This window comes from Poecilia formosa, unplaced genomic scaffold, assembly GCF_000485575.1.
Source record: "Poecilia formosa unplaced genomic scaffold, Poecilia_formosa-5.1.2 Scaffold0, whole genome shotgun sequence".
NCBI classification, from domain to species: Eukaryota; Metazoa; Chordata; class Actinopteri; order Cyprinodontiformes; family Poeciliidae; genus Poecilia; species Poecilia formosa.
Window position 1 is genome coordinate 3,982,611 of NW_006799939.1, and position 23,913 is coordinate 4,006,523.

Below are 23,913 nucleotides of genomic sequence, written 5' to 3' on the forward strand. Positions count from 1 at the left end.
ACAGGACGCAGGCAGACCCAGGTAAGGTGGTGAAAATGATGAACTTAATGAAAATATCTGGAAAACAGAGCAACAGAGAACAACACGAGGAACATCTGACGGCATGGGGAAACAGGCAACACATGACAAGGATCCGACCAGAGATGAGGACAACAGGTGGTTTTAAATACACACGGGGTAATCAAGGGGATGAGACACACCTGGAGAAAGCGTTAAAGTATTGAATGTAGGTCAACAATAGTTGCATTAATAATGAGCAAGCAGACAAGAAGTCTCATTTGTTTAGATGTAATCCTCATAAAGTTTATATTATAAATCCCTGGGGTTGTTTAATAAGACAATTTATACACTTTTAGCTTAAAAGCTACTGAGCCGAGATTATGTGTTACTTTATTAATTTTCGAGTTTTCATGTTGGCATGCTTTTTTATAAAGGAAAATTAGTGTGCTATTGTCATTTAACCCTGTTTTTGCTCTAATTAGATTAGCAAGTAAACATACAGTGGATCCCAAAAGACACCTAAAGATTATAGATAAAAACTGACTGGTACTGAAGCCAAGATACTCAAAGCATAGAAAACTCTCCTATGTGAGACTGAAATAAAAACTCATCAGAATTTAAAAAGTATTTTGTCAAAAAAAAAAAACAAAAAAAAAAAACATTTCATCTTCTAGAACTGATCAGATACGAGCTGAATCTCCAGACACTTTGAACATAAAATATAGTTAAACTCAATAGTGGTCATGGAACAATATATTTGCTTTGTATGACATTTATTAAACTGGTTTGGCATAAAGAAAATGTTACTCAATATCAAGGGTCACAAAATCAATTCCTTACAAGTTATTTTATGTTTAATAGAAAGCAAAAAATAATTAAAACTCAAAATTTCAGAAACCAACACCCAGGTTCCAGAGGGATGTATATGATTCAAAGGTGTAGAATAAAACCTTCAGAGTAGTTATTGCAACAGTATAGAGAAAAATAGTCGAAAAGTGTCATATTACTTACAACAATGAAAAAGAGCTGTTTTTATGACAACAAAGAAATACTAAAATAATTGCAGAAGACCCAGATTCTACTGAACCCAACAGATGAAATTAAACTCTTCATCATCAGACTTACTGAACCAGCGATGATCTCCCTGTGTTTCCATGGCTCCACTCATGTCACAGTTTTCTTTTGGGACATTCTGACTGCAGCGCTTAGACTCTACAGCATTTTCATCAACCCAGAACCAGAACTGCTGGCGGCAGACGTAGTGAAGTCCGATCCACATGAAGGGACTGCTGGCTTTCTCAGCCTCCAGCTCAGCAAAGGTCTGAATCTGTTCATCCAAGATGGAGGCCAGTCCTCCGTGGTTATCTCTGCAGTAGTTCAGAGCTTCTTCCCAGGTCTTGTTTTGGTCAATCAGTAGAAAAGGAGAAGCTTAAAAATAAGAAACAAACAGAAAAGAACTCAATTTAAAATAAAGTGTTGGAATGTAAACACTTCATTTTACTACATAAAACAATTTATTTTAAGGGTGAAGTAAACCCTGTGAAGTATCAAGAAAAGGAAGAAAATATCTCAGCCTGGTTAGAGGAAAGTGTTTTCTCCAGTCAGACAGATGAAACTTTATCTAACATTCATTTCCTACATTTCTGAATATTACAGACATGTGAATATCTGAGAAAACAATAAGCTGCTGTGTTGCAGCAGGATATTCAAATGTTTTGGTAGCAAAGCATTAATTAATTAGTCAGTTTCCCTAAAAGCTGAAACAAAGAAGTATTTTATTTATCTTTCCATGGTGAGTACTGATAAACAAGATCACATACCCATTTTTGTTCCAGTGATTTTCACGTCACAGAGAACCATAAATGTATTTCCTGGTCTGATCACAGTGACGTATCGCCCCGACACTGATGAAGGAAACTCAAAGACATTGATCTGGTTTGCTAGGAAAGCTGTGATGTTTTGAACCCTAGATAAGAGAGAGAAAATTAACATTAACATGACAAAGACAATTCTGCAACAGCAATGAGAAAAAAACTGGGAATTACATTTAAATTCACATTTATCCCAGTGTCTGCAGATTTCCAAGAAGATAAAGATGTGAACTTTGGTGCCCAATGTTTAAACACTGTGGTATATATTGAAAGTCCTGCAGTTACCAAATATGTGTTTTGAAGGTCAACTAGAAAGTGGCATTTCTTATGAAAATGCAAGTGTGAATCCTCAATGCTAAATGCTTTTGGTAAAAATGGCAAAAGCATTTGAAGCCAACTGCTGAAGACTTGCAGAAAGATAAGAAATAGTCCATGAGTGTGAAAAACCCATGTAGAAGTCAAAATTAGCTAAAAAGCTACAACTAGCTAACATACTAATGATAGCATCTGGGATTAGCGTCTGGGTTACAGTCTATTCCATGCAATGTAAAAAAGAAAACTCATGTAAAACCTAAAATTTGAAAAGGACAGAAACATTCTCCAATTCCTTCTGATAAAAATGGCGGGTGAATAAAATTCATACCTTTTATGGTTCCTGACTGATAATAACATTTGTCTGGATGCATCGTTTAGCACTACAAAAGATATGCCACATGCAGTATGAAAAAAGCAATGTCAAAAGCTTAAATTATTCCCTGGTGTTAAACAGCATAAAAGCTGTTAAACTGCCTAACTTCAAAATGGCCGCTGCCTTGTGTCCTCCATGACAGCCCTGAAACTGAATGATTGATTGAAATTCATAGGCAGGACCTGAAACATCCACTGTAAAGCACAACAGACATTTTACATTGTAATTAACAATTCTGCCACACGATGGAGCTGTTTCCCCCACGGGGTGAAAAATTCATAAAAAGCTGAATATTATAAAAAGTACGGAGGTTAAGAATACCAAGAGATACAGTCGGCATTAGGAGAGCAACCTGAACAGCATAAACGTTGAATGGTGAAAATATCACAAAGTATGCAGGAGAAGAAGCTCGGCGAAATTTATGGAGCAACCAGAAAAGTGGAACTCAATAGTGTGAATGCAAAGCCCCTGAGAAAGCTAATGTGAATGATTGATTGCAGTAGATGATACAGATGTGAAAGCCTGAAAATATGAAATAATCAATTTAAGGTAACATGAGACTTACAGCTTGTTGTTGATGCCGTTGTTCTGACGAGAGTTCCCGATGTAGATCTTGGCACCTGATATGTTAGTCACCTTATTATCCTGATGAACGTTGTAGATAGAGATACAGGAAATGTTGTAAACATCCTGCAGGTCTACAGACCACCAGGGGTCAATCTGCTGGTTGGTGTGAGAACAAGTTGATTGATTCCCATCCAAGGCTCTGTCAGCAGTATAATGTATTTCATCAATGCCTGTATAGGTTGTAGACTGATATGCTCTCTTGTCCATCAGCTGTATGTTTGGTTTGTTGGAGTTTTCTGTGGCTGAAACTTTCAAATCACAGAGCATTTAGCTTCAGAGTGTTGATCTTCACATGACAATCATTTTATGGCTTATTTGTCTTCTAACATATCCACAATAAATTCTTGACATGAATAGTTAAACATTAAATGGATCAAAACAAAATACACAATAGACCTAATTAGTTCACGTTGTTGGTAGTCAGAGTCACTTTCATCTTTAATACAATCATTAATATGTATAAACTTCAGCTTCCAACACTAAACTTAAACCCATTTTATGACGTATGATTTAATTTTGCTGTGTACGAAAGTAGGAAGTCATTAACATTGAACTCTTAGAGCTGTTTTAATATTTGTCACGTCAGATTATGAAGTAAATGAGCAGCTTACCACTCAGACAGACGAAGAACAGAATCCACAGCATCTTTGAGGACAAACACACTAAAATTAGTTTTTCTTAACTAAAGTTGACTATATATTCAGAACAGAGGCTGTTCCCTGCTGCCTCTTCCTTTACAAATAAATTCAGTTTGGGTTGATATAACTTCACTCCTCTTGTCACAATGTTTCTCTCTTCAAAAGCATGTAAATAAAAATCCAGCTTCATGCTTCCACCTGGATTTTAATATGTTCAGCGTCCTTCACAGTGGGCGGTTTGCAATTTCTCCACTGTGTTTTATGCAAATGGTTCAAAATTATACTTTTCTTTGTATATTATTTGCATTGGTGTGAGAACAGATCTCACATACACTCTAAAATGTTTTTGGCTGTAGTTCATTTGATGGACTTATGTACACTAATCCATTTGGTTTTGTGATGACAACTCACTGTTCTGCCTTCAATTGGCCTGGTTAGAGGAAAGTGTTGTCCCCCAGTTGTGCAAATAAAACTTTCTCTAAAACGCATCTGCTACATTTCTGAATATGACAGACATGCAGCCCACAATGTGAATATCTGAGAAAACAATAAGCTGCTGTGTTGCAGCAAGATATTCAAATCTCATGGTAGTGCAGTATATTTGCATTAAAGGCTAGTCAGTTTCCCTGGAAACTGAAATGATGATAAATTTAGTTATGTATCTTTTCATGGTGAGAGTTGATGAACATGGATCACATACCCATTTTTGTTCCAGTGATTTTCACGTCACAGAGAACCATAAATGTATTTTCTGGTCTGATCACAGTGACGTATCGCCTCGACATTGATGAAGGAAACTCATAGACATTGATCTGGTTTGATAGGAAAGCTGTGATGTTTTGGACCCTGGATAAGAGAGAGAAAATTAAACATACCACTGACATAGCAAAGACAATTCTTCAACAGCAATGAGATAAAAACTGAAAACAAAATGTAACTTCACATTAATCTCCATGTGCAGGTTGCCAAGAAGATAAAGACGTGACGAGAGTTCTCGATGTAGATCTTGGCACCTGAAATGTTTGTAGATTTAGTTCCATAGTCCAAATTACTGACAGATACAGGTAATGTTGTAAACACCATGCAGGTCTACAGACCACCAGGGGTTAGTCTGCTGGTTGGTGTGAGAACAAGTTGATTAATAAAAAGCTCTGTCAGCAGTGTATGGTGTTCCTTCATCATAGGTTGTAGACTGATATGCTCTCTTGTCCGTCAGCTGTATGTTTGGTGTGTTGCAGTTTTCTGTGGGTGAAGCTTTCAAATTACAGAGAATTTAACTTCAAAGTGTTGATCTTCACATGATTTTGAATTATTTGTCTTCTAACATATCCACAATACATTCATTTAACAAATAAACATTAAATGGATCATAGCAAAGAAAAATGGGAAACATCCAGTTTTTTGTAGTTCACTTTGTCGGTAGTCAGAGCCACTTTCATCTTTAATACAATCATTAATATGCATAAACTTCAGCTTCCAGCCCTAAAATTGAACCCATTTTATGAAGTATGATTTAATTTTGCTGTGTACTAAAGTAGGAAGTTATTAACACTGAACTCTTAGAGCCATTTTCATATTTGTAACATCAAAACTATAAAGTAAATGAGCAGCTTACCACTCAGACAGACGAAGAACAGAATCCACAGCATCTTTGAGAACAAACACACTAAAATTAGTTTTTCTTCACTCAACTGTGTTCAGACCACAGGATGTTCCCTGATGCCTCCTCCTCTACTAATAAGCTAAATAAGAGTCAGTTTGGGTTGATGTAGCTTCTCTCCTCTATTAGGGGGTTTGTCTCTCTAAGCTCATGTAGATAAGATCCAGTTTCATGTTTCCACCTGAATTTGAATACATTTCTCTTCCTTCACAATGGAGGTTTTGAAAATACACTGTTATTTTACACTTCTGGTTCAAAATTACATCTGTTTTTCTTTATTTATTATTTGCATTGCTGTGGTAGTAGATCTCACATAACTCTGGTGTAATTGTGTTGTAAAATATGAAACATGATGATGCCATCTCTAAAATGTAATTTTGTCCTTTTGATCATACAAACTAATCACTTGTTCATCCAGAAGCTTCTTTTAGCCTTTACATTAAATATTAATTTATCAAAAAATTTATAAATGTAAATATAATTGTAGGTCCCTGAAAAAACTTAGTCACAACCCAAACACCATCTGCTCCCTGCTCTGCCAGTTTTGATGCAATCCTGGTTTTTCGGTAGTCACTATTTCACTGTTATTATTTTAAAAACTAACGGGTTAAATTAAAATATTATTGAATTGTTTGACCTCGTCAGTAAAAATATCAGACAAAGGTAAAAGTCTAGTGCAAACCTCTGTTGTGAACAGAGGTTGGAGAAGCTCTATCAAAGAATGAAGGTTAGAGATACTTTATCTTTTATTGAAACTGTGGTGTTCATTTTACATTTTTTGAAATACTGATTTGTACCATCAGTGTGTCAAAATCAACAACAGACTCCACAGACCCTGGTGAAAAATAAATATACTAAGTATGTTAAATTTTAGTAAAAGCATACTTTAAGTCAGACTAGTCATGCGTATACTTCAAGTTCACTTACGATTACCGTATTTTCGGACTACAAGCCGCTACTTTTTCCCTACCCTTTGAATCAAGCGGCTTATAGTCCAGTGCAGATTTTCTGTGGATTTTTCTTCAACCACCAGGGGGCTCTTTAGCAATAAGTCAATCATTGGAAGTCAGAATTTGAAATCAAAGAAGAAAGCGCTAATTTTCATTTAGGACAAGCAGATGCTAGCAGCAGGCACGTCGGAGAAATGTTTTCAAACTCACACCCCCTCATCATGGAAACCACACGAAGGAAAAGATGCCTCTTTTAATCTGAAGGCTATCGATCTGACAGTACAGGAGGGACATAGAGCCGCTGTACGTAAACTCTGCGTGAACAAATCCATGGTTCGGCTTTGAAGATGCAGGGCTGCGTCCTTAATAGCAGGTTTACTAAGGAAAACCGAGAGCAGCAGAGATATCAGCGGCTTATATATGTACGCTTCCGGTTTTTAAAACAAAAAAAAAAACTTTGTGGGTGCGACTTATAGTGAGGTCGATAGTCTTATAATCTATAGTCCAGGAAATACGGTAGTTAACTTAAAGGGTGACATTTTGGAACAGCTAATTTTGTGCTTAGTGTATTTTAATAGTAATTAAATTGTATTAAAGAATAATTTAAAGTGTACTAAGTGTACTTTCACGTAATTTTTTTAGAACAGTTAAGTTACACTTAGTGTACTTTAAGCATATTGCTTTTTATGTAATATAAACTTGCCTGATTAGTATATTTTGAGTGCACTATTTTTGGGTTGAATTACATTTAAAGAATGCATTTTAAATATATTGACATTTGTGTGATCACAGTACGCTACAATTACACTTTTGGTTTATTATAATTGCTAATGAAGTAACTTTTTAGTTACTTAATGTCTTTTATTATTCTGCTTTGCCACTTTGTACATTACATGCTTCACACACACAAACACACCAGGCTACCAGGACACAGAAGGATCCATTACAACACACTTTACAGGTGAAACTAATTACATTGTGCATTCAATATATTCACATTTTTCAAGAGTACATTTGCAAATATACTATCACAGAATTGCACAAATTATCAATATATTAAAAGTTTACAAACAACATGCTTATGAAAATTAGCACAATAAAACAACTTTAGACCAGGAAGAGAATATTGTTTTAATTCACTGTCACGGTTTTCCAGTATTACTCCAGACAAACTGGCATCAGGATCAACAGATCAACAGATCATATTGAGATGTAAAACTGACGACACCTGCTACATTTAGTGTTAAGGACAAGTATTGTTTTTGTTGTAGAACCTCTGTCACTACCATAAGTAGTGTTTGATATTTTGAAGCATGAACACGTTATTTACTTTGTTAAACAACATTACATCAAGTTCCACTGTAAGGATTGTGCAGAAGCAACGGAAACCTTTAACGAAATGAGCAAAAAGTGTCATTTTTATCCTGATAATGTGGAGTGAGTGAGATAAGTTTTATAAAAATATATTCTACTCAGGTCAAGTCCAAATGATTGAAACCGTACTTAAGTACGGTACACAGGTATATTTAATTCGCTCTCTGCCGATTTCACAAGGGCACTACTTTGTCCAGAGGGAAAAACTTTGACTTGACTAATAACCAAAAGAACAAACAAATATTTAGCTTAATAGAAGCGAGTTCTTGATATTTATATGCCAGCTTGTTGTTAGAATTACATTGTACGTATCCAAGATGGCATAAAAATGTACATGCCTCAAACTTTTTTCCAATCATTGAGGAACTGTTCCCTCCATGAGGCTTTAGCAAAAGAAAACATAAGATGCTCATCATATACAGTAAATACCATAAGGTTTGCGATGTTTTATTTTTCTATTGGACAGATCCTTGCTGTAAGCTTGCATCTATAAACTACGCGCATATGTTTCTGCATATATCAATATGGACATAACTATTATTTTACACTTTTCTTCTAACAAATGAAAACAGGGACATCGTGTCCCAACTTTTTATTCACTACTTAATACTTTAGTGGTCATCAGTTATGTGTGAAAAGGAAACATTTGCGTAACCACGGCAACCGCTCAGTCATTTCACCCTCCGAAAGCCAGAATGAGTTAAGTTAACAGTATCCGGGGACTCCTGGATCATTAACGCGCGTTGAAACCTTCTTCACATGTTTGGCTTTAGCACACCCATGTGCAAATGCACCATTGTTCTACTTTCCTCTCCAATGCAATAAACCTGAGTGCATGTGTGCCAACACACTCAGCACACCTCCAGGCATCTACAATCAGTCACCTTCTCAGAAATCAAGGGGGGGAAAAAACTCCATCCTCCCCTTCCTGGGATAACGCTGTGGGCTAAAGTCAAGATTTGTGTAAGCTGAGATGGTCTTGTTGTCTAGAGAGACACGTTTAATATTTTTGAATAAAATTAGATGTGTGTTTAGGAGACGTTTAGGTTATTATAATTTAACAAGTATAACGTGACCTGCAGAGTACACGCAGAGGTGGTCTGGTCTTCCTAAAAATAAATAAAAGGCAGAAGAATTTATTTTAATTTGGCTTTGTAGAAAGCACTGAGATAGTGGGGGAAAAAGAGAGGAAGCAAGAAAAAGGGAAAAAAATGGATTATTTTCATTGTGGCCATTGTGGGTTTGTTTGATTGTGCTGTGTTTGGAGCCGCGGATGTAAAGCCACATTACAAGCTAAACGGTGATGGACAGAAATGGGAGGTGACCAGTTTGCCACAGTGATTGCTGAGCAAAAAAGAAATCAACAAAACTCATAGAAATTAGAGGACAAACAAAAAGAGAGAAATGTTTGACCTAAAAAGCTCAAAGTAAATGATTTTGCTTAAGATTTTGATAAAAATGTAAAAAATGTCCAGGGAGTGAATCCCTGGATGAGCAGCGTTTGTCACCCATTCAGTCGTCACGGTTCGCGCAGCGTTCCCCAAATACACGTTCAGACCAACTGGTGAAAGGAGGGCCACTTTTACTACAAAACTAAAAGAAACATGCAGTTATTTCAGTGCAGAGATTAAAACATCTAAAATGCTGCATAAAGTAACAAATCAACAGAAAGTAATAGATGCGAGCTTTGTGTAATCCCTGGTGAGTTTGATGCTTGTGCACGTTTGCCTGGGCAGCAGATAACAACGTTAAGTTTAAACCACTCTCATGTGTTACCTCAGGATTTGTATTGCTGGTGACCACTTTGCATTTCGCTGCAGAGGAAAGCCCCTCCCACGCCGCCGTCACTTTACCGGTTCTTCCTGAGTGATCTGCTGGTTGACAAAAACATGTTTCTGTTTTTCGCTACGGCCAACACTGAGGCGTTTCTCAGCACCTCATGCATGCAAACGCAGCTACAGGAAGGCACATGTTCACAGACTGTACAGCGTCAATAAAATCATAATCATTTATTTATTTATTAACACTGAAACTGTCAGACGTGCAAGGTAAATCGATTATCAAGACAACAGCAGCCAACCAGCAAAGCCCTCTCCAAAGACCTAATGCATTTGAAAAGTCTTTTTTCTTATTAATTTAATAATTATCAACAACAAAATGACATAGGTATGCTTTATCTGGATTTAAGTAATCTATCTGTCATCTAGGACAGTTTGGAGACACCAATTAATCAGTCCAGACCAATTAATGGTCTGGACTGTGGGAGGAAGTCAGAGTACCTGGAGAAAATCACACATGCACAGGAAGAACATGAGAACTCCGTACAGAAAGACGCCAAGCCGGGATCTGAACCCAGGACCATCTTGCTGCAAAACAAGTAAGATGGTTGTTGTTGGTTTTGCAGAAACGACTGAAGTAATTTCTACTAAAATTTACAAATTGCTTTGTAAATGATAGAACTTAAAGACCAGAGGATTAACTGCAAACTTTACATAATTCTCACTGTCTATTTTTATTTCTTTTTATATTTTTGGAGTTGCACACAAAAGGAGACGGTCAGGGGACCTTGGTCACTGAGTCGAGGTGAGCTGCTGTTGCTGCTGTTGCTGCTGCTGCAGCATGGCAGCTGTCATGTCTGTCATCTTTTGGAAATGTGGAAGTCATATTGGACTTTGAAGCCAGTTTATTGGTGAAGAACCTTAAGGAGCAATTAAGTCGATTTCTCTGAATTGGAACACCAACATTCTGCTTTCCAACACAAACAGAAAGCAACCTGAATGACGGGTTTTTTTTTCCTTTCGTTTTATATAGATTTTATATATTTTTAGCATTTTTTTATGCTACCGTGTTTCCCCGATAGTAAGACACCCCCGATTGTAAGACGTATCGGGGATTTCAGGGGGGTCGGCTAATATAAGCCGTACCCCGAAAGTAAGACATATGTCTTACTTTTCGGGGAAACACCTCTCATCTAGCTGCGCGCCACCTCCTGCCCACGCCTGCGCCGTCCCCTGCACTTGTCACTGCCGCCTCCTGTTTAAATTAATTTAATTTTATGGTTAAAACAAAAAATTCGACAATTTTTTTCCAATATAAGACATACCCTGAAAGTAAGACATAGTGGGGCTTTTGGGGATAAAAAGAAAATAAGACACTGTCTTACTTTCGGGGAAACACGGTAATAGTACACATTATCAGTCAATAACAAAAGGCAAAAGACAAAGCAGATGGACAAATAGACACCGTGTACACCACACAATGTAAAACCTCCATGAGCAATACACCGTAAAAAACAAAACAAAACAAACAAAAAAATCACTAAATCAAATGTTGACCTGATGACAAACGTGTAGCCAAGGATTTCTTTTGAATATGAAACAACCAAGTTTCAACATAATTAGAATCAGTCATATAGCATGACATCACTTTATCAACCGGTTTATCATGCTATTTAAACATCATTGTTTTGGAGGCTGAATCCATGGCAAATCCTTCTAAGATTATCAGGCAGTGTGCTTTTTCATTAGAGGTTTCCAGTTGAGTGAAAACAGGCCTGCATTCAAGGCTTCACCCGCAGCACCTGAGATCCTAGCAACGCCCCTGAAACATTTGTCTTGGCTCTGTTTCTATCTAGCTCTGGCTGATTGTCCATCCTGCTTTCTGTCTGTCTCTGACAGATTTTACTGTCCAGGATGTGCTGAAATGTTTTTGGGTTTTTTTTTTCCAACCGCAATTGCTGGACTAAATTAGACTATAAAACTATCATCTGTATAGCGCCTTTTAGGATCTCCGTGTTCTTTACATGTGTACGTTAGGTAATCACGGGAGATTTTGTTTTCACCCTTCATTTCCTTGAATTAAGTGTAAAATTGTGTCAATCGAGTACTTGTGGCGAGACTTGAAGAATGGTGTCCATGGATGCTATTTATCCAGCCTGACTGAGCTTGAGTTTTATTTATTATTAAAGAAAATCTTTAATCTCTAGATGTCCGAAGCTAGAGCAGAGACATACAATTCGATATTGTTGGCTGGAATCATGGGGGGTGGGGGGTTTGGGAATGACGGTGTGACTCACTTCACAGTTTCACATTACTCTGATCCGGTGCATCGCATAAACTTGGAAAGAAATACTTTATGGTCTGTGGTCGTGGTGTGACTAAGTGTGAAAAAGTTCAAGGGGTATGAATAACTTTGCAAGGCTCTGCAAAATGGTCTCTCCATCTCTGACAGTCTGTCTCTTTCACCCTCCTGTCAGTTTTGCATTTCTGCTTTGTGAGTTGTGTGCTTTGTTCTTTGTAAAGAATATTTTTGAGTGTGAACATATCAACCCCTGGGGGCCACCTTCTGTTTTGTGCCACTAAGTAAATCGACATCTGATATCACTTCCTCACTCCATCTGCAAACAAGCATTTTGTTTACGAAGACCCCAGGTGATGTTGTTTTTTGTATTTTGTTTCTTTTACAGATGGGAGGCAGCAGAGCAAACGAAATCTTAATCTGCTCGGGATTGAAAGGGGAAGAGGAGAAAATCAAAACACGGTTAATGAGGCTGGACTGCAATAGGACACCAGATGGGTTCAAACGAAATGTGTGCTCAGCACCGACTGACATCACACGAGGCGGCTCCTCGGTGTCATTTGACACATGAGAAAACACGTCAAACTTTGCGGCTTTATGCGGTTCCGACCACCCCGGTGTATTTCTCTAAGTGATCGGGTTACGTTGCGGATTAGCCCATTTGCTTCTTGATGGATTCCATTAGTGTTTTTTTTTTTCTTTTTTCTTTTTGTCTGACACGTTTTTACTAATGGACAAAGACGATGTGAATAAACACAAAACGACGTCTTCATTTCAAATCGTGATTTTGTATAACAGGAGAAAAAGAAAATGATCCAAACTTGGCACCATGTGAATAACTCATTTGTTAAAGGCATGAATTAGCTGTGACTAAACTACTAGCCACGTCTTGTCTTCATAAGGAAAAGACCCTAAGCATTCAGAAATCATCTAAATGGAATCTGATTGACAAAATGAAGTGGGATGCAACGTCTCAAAGAGCTGACGCATGACTATGTAAAAAAACAAAAGAAAGATTAGAAAGTGATTTCTAAGGCTTTAATGTTCCAGTGAACCACAGTGAGAGTCATCATCCACACAGATAAACGCAGGATATTCTCCAACCTACCATAATTAGTCCAAGAGCGCAATTTATCCAGAAGTTCATAATTTAGGACATTATCTAAAGAAGTATTTCTTAAAATGAGTCCAATGACCTTCAAGCTTTAGACGCGTCTCTGACTCAGATGATTGCATCACTTCCTCAGTATGCCAGCTGAAGCTTGTTGATCAGCCCTGATCGGTCGAGGTGTGTGTGACAGGACCTAAAATATGCAGGACAGTTGGTCACTTGCATTAGTCAAGGTCTTTGGTCATTATGCAACTCCAGGATAGGGTGGGCATAACTGCACTCCATGGAAGAGTTTCAACACAAAAACCACTGCTGACCAAAAAAAAAAAAAAAAAAAAAAAGACCAGACCTGGCTCATAACTGCTGATAAACATCTGGATGATCCAAGACTTTCAAATAACTTTCTGTAGCCTGAGAAGACAAAAGTCCAACAATTTGGAGGTTATTGGAACATGGTGGTGGTCTGGTTGTGCCTCAGGACCTGAACAAGTTGTCGTTAAAAATAAAACTACGACTAGTTCTCCTTTCAACCAGAAAAATTATAAAGGAACATTTTAGGGCATCTGTTTGTGACTTTAAATCTTAAGCACACTTGGATAAATCGGCAGGACGACCCACACCAGGAGATTCACCTTCAAATTGCTCACAAACAGAGAGACCAAAATCAAGGTTGTGGAGCTGCATACAAGTCTGGTTGGGATGCTGCGACATGACACTAAACGGGACGTTCATTAAAATAATTCTGCAGAAAGGAGTGTGAAATTTAAAACACAGCCGGGTAAAGGACTCGTTTCCAGTTATTTCTAAAGGCAGCTGTGTTTGCCTATTGGGGAAGACTTTTTATTTTTTAAATATGACTCGACTATCTAAATCCATGCTTTAAGCTACCATTTCAACAAACACTATTCACTCAGAATAACAATAGATTTGGTAGGATTTTAAAGGGATTTTATGCAATTTATGGTGGTAACAAATTTGGGAACAAATTAACAGCAATGCAGCAGACAACAGGAAAGAGGACTGCAACGTAAATGGAACAGGGCGACAACAGGAACATGACATGCCAAGGTTTAAACAGGAGGATCCGACAAAGATTAGCACAGAGATTAAAGGAGCGGAAGCACTTGGAAAGGGTGATTGATGAGTAAGTGGCAATTTGTGTTGATAAGTTGCAGCTTTGGCGTCCTGACAACTTGGGGACAGCTGAGCGAATCAAATGAGAGGTTAGAACAGGACAGTCCGAATGAAACCACTAAAAAAAAACAAGAACAGCATAAAACCCTAATAGTTGACATCATGAAAGTCTGACCTCACACTGGCCTCTAAACACTTGGTTTTCTTGGACATCTTTTCGTAGCTGTTTCAGATCGGTCGGTTCTTGTCCTTGTGTGGCCCAGAAAAAATAAGTGGGATACATTTATTGTATATTTATTTATTTATTTATTTATTTATATTTATTCAGTATTTGAAAACCGCATAGACTCGGTTCCATTCTTCACTCTTGCGGAAGAATGAAGACAAAACGGCAGCAAACCACAGGGGGAAGTCGGACACACAGAAAGTAGGGAAAGAAAGACTTAAGCCTTCAGATCAGAAAGAGTTAGTGTGAGAGATCAGTTGACTGTGAATGAGAGGGATCCTGGAAACCACAGAGGAAGAAACCAGCAGCTCAGGCAGTAAGGTTAGTGTGGGGGTTGGGACTGACGACTGCGGCTGCATCAGTTCATCTCCTCCTGGACAGCTGCCTTTTGTCCACTCTGACCTTTGGATGAATTATACCTGCACCCCGACTGCATTGTTCAGATTCTTCTTTACGTTATCGCTCGACCAGGCCTGCTGGAATAGAGGTAGAAAAGAAATACAGATTTACCTTTTCTTTCCCCTTTTGTTCTTGTTTTACAAGGCGCTAAAGCTTTGGCTTTAACATGAAAGCTGGAGAAAACATCATTCAAACACCTTTTCTACACCCTTTTTTTAAGACAGCGACAGTCGTGCAGTGGAGGCCGTTTAGGTTCTTATCATGTACTTAACAGGCTCTCTTGAAGGCTGCCTCTTTGAAACTGTGGCACTAAAACACATGGGATTCCCTTTGTAGTGCAAAAGGAGGAAGTGGGGTTTACCATTTAGTGAGAGTGATTAAGCTCCGACATGTTGGAGCAGAAAGTTGCTGTGGGACGTACACATCGGTCCTTTGAGCAGAAAAAAAATCACAAGGCAGTCTTCCATCAGGCCACTGCGAAATGTCTTGATAATAATACCTGATCCCAAAAAAGAAATGCCTAAGAGCTTAGAGAAATCCAAACTCTTCAAAGCTGAAAGAACGGTGGTAGAGGATGGCCTTTCCAGACCTTCACGTTTTGGCTCTTGAGGTTATCCAGGGTCCAGACCCCTTAATTTGGCAGCTCTTTCACACACAACTTCCAAACTCGTTCTGTGATCATAGGCCTGAAGGGTCAATTGTGGCCTGACACGGCGCACTCTGACCCCTGAGGCTAGGGGCCACGCAGGTGATTATGTCTGGCCGCTGACTATGTCGGAATCAAAGGAAGAGCTACGCTTTGGTTTACGTGCGAATCGTGTTAAGCTAATAACTGCGGTTGCCCGGGAAAGAGCATCGACTGTCAACTCGAGATGAAATGACGCATTCTGGTGGCTCTCATGTTTGTTTTAAGGCATGTGTGTTCTGCATTAGGAAGTATTTGCCTCTGGATAAACATGGAGGTTGTTTAACATGCAGAAGTTAGTGGAGGTTTGACCTCAGACTGATGTAGATCCAGTTTTGTCACATGTTCATCTGGATTTCAAAATAAAACTAAATTATAGACAAAGAAAAAACTTGACATAGTTGCTTGTTTAAGAAGAGATATTATTAATTGTGGGTTCTCTCAAGGTATTCTAGTTTGGTTGTGTGTGTTTGTCCTTCTGTCCAGGGTGCAACCTGCCTCTCAAAAGAAAAAAAAAGACTTCTGGAGACAGGCATCAACTCCACCTGAAGCTACAAGGAGAAGTGGGTATAGGAAATGATGGACAATATCAACTGGTGTTCATGAGAATGCAAAAGTTAAACCAAAATAGCCTTAAGAAACCCTGAGAGTAACGGCAATAAAGTCTTAAACGTGTAAATGCGACTTTGAAGAAACATAAAAAGCCCTTTTATGCTTTGAGTCTGCACAATAGAAAGGTCTGTTCTCTAATACACAATGCTGCACTCTATCCATTCATAAAATTAATGATTGTTTGACTAACTAAATCAATGTTTACTTTTTAAAAGGAAGAAGATGTTGTTCGAACCAAACTGTACTTTCTCCCTAGAAAAATCATCTCATGTCTGAGCCAACAAGTCACTTTGTGACCAGATGTTAGAATCACTTCCGATGCCTCTGCCAAACACGATTGTGGCTTCAAGCAAGTTTTTAAGTTGTTTTTCTTCCAGACAGGAGAATCTCTTTCATGACTTATAGGCATAGCGAACGATTAGAGAAAGTGTGTTAAAATGTCCATTGAATTTTCTGAATGTCAGGATGCGCAAGGAGGGAGTTCAGATTTTTTATTGTATCAGATGCGTTGCTGGAAAACTGAGTGAAAGAAAATTCCTGTATGATTTAGCCTCATGTATGCAAAATAAATCAACAGAAAGTGCATGCATTTAGTGCAATAACCTCACTCTGGATGTTTTTTCTGGGTGAGGCTCGAAAAAAAACATTAATTTTTTGAACGTGGTTAAAAAAAAGATAATACTAAAATGTAGCAAACGATGCATGACGTTCATTTTAATGGAAGTAATTATTTTAACATTAAATCAGTACTTTTTTTTAAAATCCTCCGTATTCTGACTAATTAATGGATACCCATTTTTTGTGTGTCGTCCATTAGAGGAAGCAGCACTCACGGAGGCCTGTTTCCTTTTAATATCAGCTTCCAGTGGCGCTGCCGTTAGTGGAAACTGCTGCCAGGTTCATTTGACAAGCAGTGATTTGCTTTCCAAAGCGGAGTCTGGAAGTCGTTTCCAGCTGAAGACTTGATACTGAACTCAAGGCCAGGACCTGACCCCCAGAGTAACGTATGGAAAGAGAACTAAGATTGTACACGCCGTTTCTGTTTTAAATCATCTATTTATGAAGTTAGTGTTTGGTTCATTTTGTACCAAATTTTCAGAACAAGTGCTTAAGTCATTTAAATCCCCGAAAAACTTTCTTTGTCGGTGACCGACGTCTCCACAGCCGGTCATCTGATACCAGCCGCTTTCGAGGCGCACTAAGCACACGGGTAGATTAGCCTATTATTAACTTCCAGCCTTCATCAAGATTTCAGATAAAGACCCCTGAGTGTCACGAGCCGAGCCATTTCTTTAGTGACAGTCGCTCTTTGAAGCACCGGAACGGACATCGGTTGCAGTAAAAGTTGCAATCATTTAGACCTGTGCAGCTACGTCAGTGTTTGTTGAACCAAAAGGCTTTCTTGTAACGACCAACAAATGTTGCTTTGACACAAACCACCCACCTCCAGAGTCAAATCCACCCCCATGTCTGTCAGCAGGCACCAAATCCCCGGTCTCCCTGTCTAAGAGGACTTCCAAACGGCTGGTTTGAGATCAGCTTCACATGCAGCACAAACATTCATCCTTTTCAAGCCCGAAAACTAGTAGGAAGCATTTCAAACTGTACATGCAACCAACAGCATAAATACAAGTTGCACAGAGGTGCAAAACTGTCATTCATCCCTCAGTGTTCACCATTGTTTAGTCACAAGGATCACACCATTGTTAAATTATACCATATTGGATTTTATATATTTAACACGTTTACCATTGAGTCTGATCAGATACTTTGGGCCTTTTAGGCAGGGAATGTGACTTTGGGGACATTTGAGTTGACTTTTTAAAAAATTTAACTTAAAACTTCCAATTCGGGTTGATATGAAATGCTACGAAGCCCCCTGGAGAGAGGACATGGGGAAAAAATTATTTTTGCTTTACCTTGCAAAACTTTTGTTTTACCTTCTAAAAGTATTGCATTCCCTAGCAGTAAGCACATACACCTTATTCTATTTTGTATGCAGTCATAAATGTCAATTTAAAATTGCAAACATATACACGGTGAAAATGTGTTAACTCTTTGATGCAAAGACCTGATTGAAAATCAATTTCATCACTGAATGTTTATGCAAGGTTAAGAAGGGACTGCACATTAAAATGGCTCTTTATTAACCACTCACACTACCGACACAAAAAAGACACAATGAAAAACTGTCAGACATTTTTTTAGCCTGAGAAAATAAGTCACAGGGTAATAAACAAAACATTTCTTACGTTAGGTTTCTGTTTATATCTTATCCCATGTTTGACCTGCTTTGCGTTTGCATTTTGCACTTAGGTTTGTGGTGCATTTCTACTCTAAAGAAAAAGACAAAACTTCAGATACCTCACAAATGAGATATATGAGATATGTATGGAAAAACCTTATGAAAACCTTACATTATAGCAAAACGTAAAGTAGCCGCCGTAAGAAATACTTTCAGAATTCAATTATGCCGCATAAACTGATTGGCACATTGTTGCGAGAGAACGCGAAACCTATTGCAAAGTAGCGCAAAAGTTTTGCCAGGTATCACAAAAGAAAAAAAGAAAATCCCCCATGTCCCCTAGAGGGCTCCTTAAATGCTAATTAAACTATAATACCTAAGATATTCCTGATGGCATGATTATAACGCCAATTGTTATACCATAAAATGTCTGAAATATTGTCAAATACAGTACTTTATTTACTGCAGTTTCTCTGGATAGCATTTCATTTTAAAAGCCCAAGCTGGATTTACTGATCCAAGTCATCTAGTCAATACTGAGGTTCAATCCAATAATCAGTTACAATCAAAACCATGCAAATGCAGTGGAATGACACTGGTTCATCATTATTCTACACAATCAGAGGCTATCAGTCCTTGGCTCAGCCTTCCAGGATTTAATCCTCAACCTTGGGACCTTTGCTGCATGTTTCCCACCCCCTTCTCTCTCTGCCCCATTTCCTGTCTGAAAACTAGCACACAAAAAAAAAAAGAAAATCACAGCACTCTGAGATCTTATCTGGGCCCTTCAAATCAGAGACAACCTGGACACAACCACAGAGAGCAAGATGAAGAACAAGCCAGAGGTTTCTGTTTTAGAAAGACATATCAATCAAGGACAGACCTGCAAAAAGTCAGCTTAATGAGCAATAGGAACAATATGCAGGTTTTATATTACAAAAACTGTTCACTACTACTCAACCTGATCTTAACCTTGTGGGGTGTGTGGGCAGAGTGCCTGGTGCTCATTGGGTGAGAGGCAGGCTTCATCCTGGACAAGTCACCGGTCTATCAAAAGGACAACGCAGAGACTCACAACCGATCTCCTCATTAACATATGCAAACCATTTGTGCGCCGTCCTCATTTGCTCTTTTCTCCTGCTCTGGGCTCCATCCCCCCACGGCAGGCAGGAGCAGCACATGGTCCTTTCTTAAAGCAGACGCAGAAAAAAGACTGTTGCAGGTTAACCTGCTTAAATACTGACTGGAGAATTTCAAAAAATAACTAAAAAACTTAAATCATTTCAATATTATAGTCAGCCAGAAATACTAATAATAACCTTTTTGGAGGTTGATGATTGATGGAGAGGATAGAGGCAGATGACTAAATACAGACAGATGATTCACCGTGGCAACCCTCGGAGGAAAAAAGCTGAATAAAAAGTTTGTTTTCTCTATTTTGAGTTCAGTAGCTGCAACCTTTATAAGACCCCCGTGTTTTTACTTAAGATCCCCCAATTATTTAAGAGGTAATGATGCCTCTTTTCCCAATTTGGTGATAAAAGTGGCTGGAAGTCTCCTGTGGGCAGCTATTTATCAGGCTGCCTCCCTTCAACAGGACTTCATCTGTTTACTTTCACACCACTACGCTAAACTAATAATGGGATTTAATCTCCACTCTGCGTTTAAGTTTACCCGTTAAGAGTAATGTGGCTGGTTCCGTGTCACATATCGGCACAATAAAATCTTTATTTCTTTTCTATTTTAAGGACTGAGAGGTTCCTATATTTATGTTCAGTGAAAATGTTAAGTATTAATAAGTGGCTTAAATTTCAGTATTTACAGCTGGAGTTAACCTGATCCTAACCAGCTGGAGTTAATTTTACAAAGTCTGCCCCCAGATGGACTTTTGTTTTGGTTTCCTGTACCAACCTCATTTCATCTCTCCCTCAGTGGTTTGATTGTTGCAGGTGCTTTTTATAAGTTTCCGTGTAGCTACACGGCAACTTGTCTGAATGTTTGCTCAGCTCTGCTTATCATCTTGACACACGTTTACAGTTTTAAGCGAGAATCCGACCTCATCTGGCAAATTTACATCTGAATCTGGATCAATACGTTATCCGGTCATCTTTAGATTTGAATGATTGGCGTCAAAGGTCAGACACTTGAGGAAAAGCAACATTTGATGACTTATACCAGCAACTGTGACAAATGTAGGGGGCAATGCTCTTACCAGCTGCTTTTACAGTAGACCTGTGTCATCGACATACATCTGGAAACACGAACATGGCAGATTTTCAAAAGACTAGAAAGAAAGGTGGGCCAAGAGCTGAGTCTTGGAGGACGCCTTCATTGATTTTTCCTCATAGTTCACAGTTTTCAGAACCGATGTGAACTGCCATCCATCTGTTGCCCATAAACACAGGTGACTCTTACCTCACCTTCATATAAAAACATAATTGAATTATCGTTACTGAACAATATGGCCATCCGAGAGAGTTATTGCTCTCACTGCAGTGCTATGAAACTCTGTGGAAGAAAGATTTGATCACTAAGATGTTGTTTATCCGTTGTCTAAACAACAACGGATAACCTCGTCATTCCTGGAAATGCTTGTTCGAGCTTCTCCGGTTGCTTTCAGAACTTCTTTAGAAGCGGTTTTAAAATGTTAGTCAAAGAAGACTGCAGCGTCTTGACATCAGAGTTGTGAAGTAGCGGGGTCGACAAACAGACGGATGGCCCACAGAGGACCAGACCGGGAGGCCATAATGACATAATGATGCAGCGCATCGCTGCAGTAATCCATCAATCTCGATTCGTAACGCCGGGTTGTACTGAAAACCCAGAGGATGGTCACTAACTTCATTTACTTGGCTCGCTCTTTGAGTTGTGTCATAAAGCGTCAAATCTCCCCAGCAATACGTCCCCCGCACCAGGAATATTTGTCTGCTACAAATAATTTTGGCCTCTAACTGAGAAACTACATGTAATAGACAGTAGCAGGCCATTAATCCTGTATTATAGCTTTAGGTTCCTAATAAATAGATGGATGACCCTGTAATAGCCAATGTGTAGCATGGGATGTGAAATACAACGGCAGGCCTTCTAATTTACAACAACGTTCATGAGAAATTATGTAAATAATCCCTGAACAGATATGAAAACACACTAGAGAAGGGATTTATTAGGGCAGGTTACGGGCACAAGCAACCCCGAGGTGAAGGAAGTGTCACATTTTACCCAAATGACAACACACAGAAACGTCCACGTGTGATGAGAAAGCTGCAGCGCCTTCTGCCTTCCAACAGGAGAACGTAAAAAAAGAGAGTGTTTGCACAAGGTAGCTGGGGGCGCATGAAACCAAAACTAAACTAATAAATTCTCCCAGCAAATTGAGGCGAAGTTGCTTAAGATTCATTTCCAGGTTTTGTGTTTCTAAGCACTGACACATGCCGTGACGCATACCGTGTTTTTCAGACGTATTCAGGCCACTTGAGCTTTTTTTTTTCTTGATTTTGTTGTAGTGTATTTTATCAGGATTTTATCTTACATCCTAATGCAAAATAATGCACGTTTGTGAGGACGAGACCAATTATTAATGTTCACCCATTTTTACTCCAAGGCTACTGAAAGCTAACTGCAGCCAATTTCTTACAAAAGTCACCCAATTAGTGCATCGAAACCACATGAGTGACATTTACTCACACGATACACAATTCAGCCGCTCTATGAATGCCTCAAAGGTTTGTTAGAGTGAACTAGAGAAACAAGATATCAAGTAAGTCATAGATAAAACTGTAGAGAACTTAAAGCAGTATGTAAGCTTTGAACATCTCACATTTCATCTAAAAATGATGAAAAACACTAAGACAAACAGCCAGGAAACTCTGAAGGAGCTGCAGAGATAAGCAGCTCAGGTGAGAGAATCTGTTAATACAACCATCAGTCACGCTCTCCGTTAATCTGGTCTGTATGGAGGAGTGACAAAAAGAAAGTTATTGTCGAAGGAAAGCTGATTGAAGACCAAACGAACTGCAAAACCCTATGTGGTGGAAAACTAACACCCATGTTATTATAACATCCATCCAGTCTGGTTGAGGCTTTTAGTCTCTAGATGTGCAAAACTCGAAGAGCTGTCCCACAAATTTACAAAACAGTAATTTCTTTTCGACTTCATAATTTCACACCACGTTGTGTTGGCCTAAACTCCCAGTGAAATCCGTTTCCCGTAACATCAAAACCCTGACGAAATGTGAAACAAGTTGAAACGGAACGACGCTTTCGCAACCCACCGCGTTTCATGTCTATTGGTATTAATCGAGGTTCACATTTGCATTTAGCAGAAACTCTGCTCTCAGCCTCAAACTTGACATAAAAATTGGGGTACTTGGAGTGCTTTTCTTACATGAAATATTATATTCTCCCTTTGTTGCCATGTTGCAAACATATGGAACTGTTGGTAAATGCAGCTCATTGTATTGTGAGGTGTGGGGGGGGATGATTGAGTGCATGTCAACTGTAATTCTCCCAGGTTGTGGCCCTGAGGTCTGTGTGACCTCAAATAACACGCAGCACTGCCCTGAGACGTCAGGCTGACGGGAGCAGAGGCCGAGACAGGAGAGGGGAACAGAAAGAAATGTACAGAACGGAGGGAGGGGTGGAAGAAGAGAGCAGACGGAGGCAAGAGTTATCCTCTAAAGCTTGAAAACTGCTCCTCTAATTCAAAATGATCTGCTCTGGTTTTGAAAATCGCCATGGCAACCTCAGCAAAAACAACCAAATGGGTGGGGTATTCCCCATCCAGTCCCCATTCCCCCTCTCTCTCTCTCTCTCCCCCTTTTTTTTTGCCTCTCAAAACAACATCTTTGACACACTCATCTAGCTCGGCCCCTCTAATGAACATGCCGTCACAGAGCACACCAGCACCAGCGCCACCAGCGCTGATTGCTCCAATCTCCTGCTCTCTGTGTCCTTTCTCTCCTAGGCGGTCACAGTGACACGCACATATGGGTGTGTGTGTGTGTGTGTGTCCCACCGCAGGTTCTGTCCGCAGATGATAGCAGCTCAGCGGGTCATCGTGGCGTTAGTGGAAACTCTGAGCCTTTACCCAGAGGGAGAAGGTGGAGGATCAGGAGGAGGAGGAAGGTTAGGGAGATGCTTTCCTCTTGGGATCAAAGGTTACCTCTATCCATTACCACCACTGCTCCACCTCAACTTACTGTGTGGTGGGAGAGATTAACGTGCCTGTTAGTGGGTTCAGGGGGGTGAAGAGGATTCACTGCTGAAGGATCAATGAGGGATGTGGAAAGCCTCACAGACGGAGAGACGTCGATCTGCGGCACATGGAGTCTGGAACACCTAAATGCAGCGACTTCTGTATATGTGTTTCCATTAACAAGAGAATTGCGCGAATTGAACTCACAGAAGTAAATTTTCTTAATGGGATCACACCAATTTTGAAAAAAAAAATAAAATAAAATAAGTTTTTTGATAACAGTTGTTGCTCTAGCATGAGATGGTTTTTTAGCTGCATCAAAATAGATGCATGTCTCAAAACTGCAATGGAAACACGTTTCCCGCATCACTCGAGTCACGTGATCAACAACCAGATGTTACTACTGGTGAAAACCACAAAGA

General features: G+C 39.2%; 1 protein-coding gene across 2 annotated transcripts; it reads right to left on the reverse strand.

Moving 5' to 3' along the window:
- On the reverse strand, positions 1-5,550 carry LOC103142318 (fucolectin-1-like). 2 transcript variants are annotated; one of them, XM_016675452.1, is made up of 7 exons: positions 5,440-5,550; positions 4,768-5,078; positions 4,525-4,670; positions 3,798-3,831; positions 3,125-3,434; positions 1,821-1,966; positions 1-1,428 (listed from the first exon to the last, which is right to left on the reverse strand). In XM_016675452.1, exons 4-7 carry the CDS (start codon positions 3,829-3,831, stop codon positions 1,079-1,081), a joined length of 840 nt encoding a protein of 279 aa, XP_016530938.1. In that variant the 5' UTR covers positions 4,525-4,670; positions 4,768-5,078; positions 5,440-5,550; the 3' UTR covers positions 1-1,078. The 2 variants fall into 2 exon arrangements, with proteins under 2 accessions (XP_016530938.1, XP_016530968.1); XM_016675482.1 differs by lacking the exons at positions 4,768-5,078; positions 5,440-5,550 and having other exon boundaries at positions 4,525-4,718.
- Positions 5,551-23,913: the final 18,363 nt, after the last annotated feature.

Excerpts from the sequence above, each read along its gene's own strand:
- LOC103142318 (XM_016675452.1), bottom strand. The coding sequence starts at position 3,831 with ATGCTGTGGATTCTGTTCTTCGTCTGTCTGAGTG. Across the intron at positions 3,435-3,797 it reads GTTCTTCGTCTGTCTGAGTG|TTTCAGCCACAGAAAACTCC; the intron begins GTAAGCTGCTCA and ends GTGATTTGAAAG. Across the intron at positions 1,967-3,124 it reads AACGGCATCAACAACAAGCT|GGTTCAAAACATCACAGCTT; the intron begins GTAAGTCTCATG and ends TCTCTTATCTAG.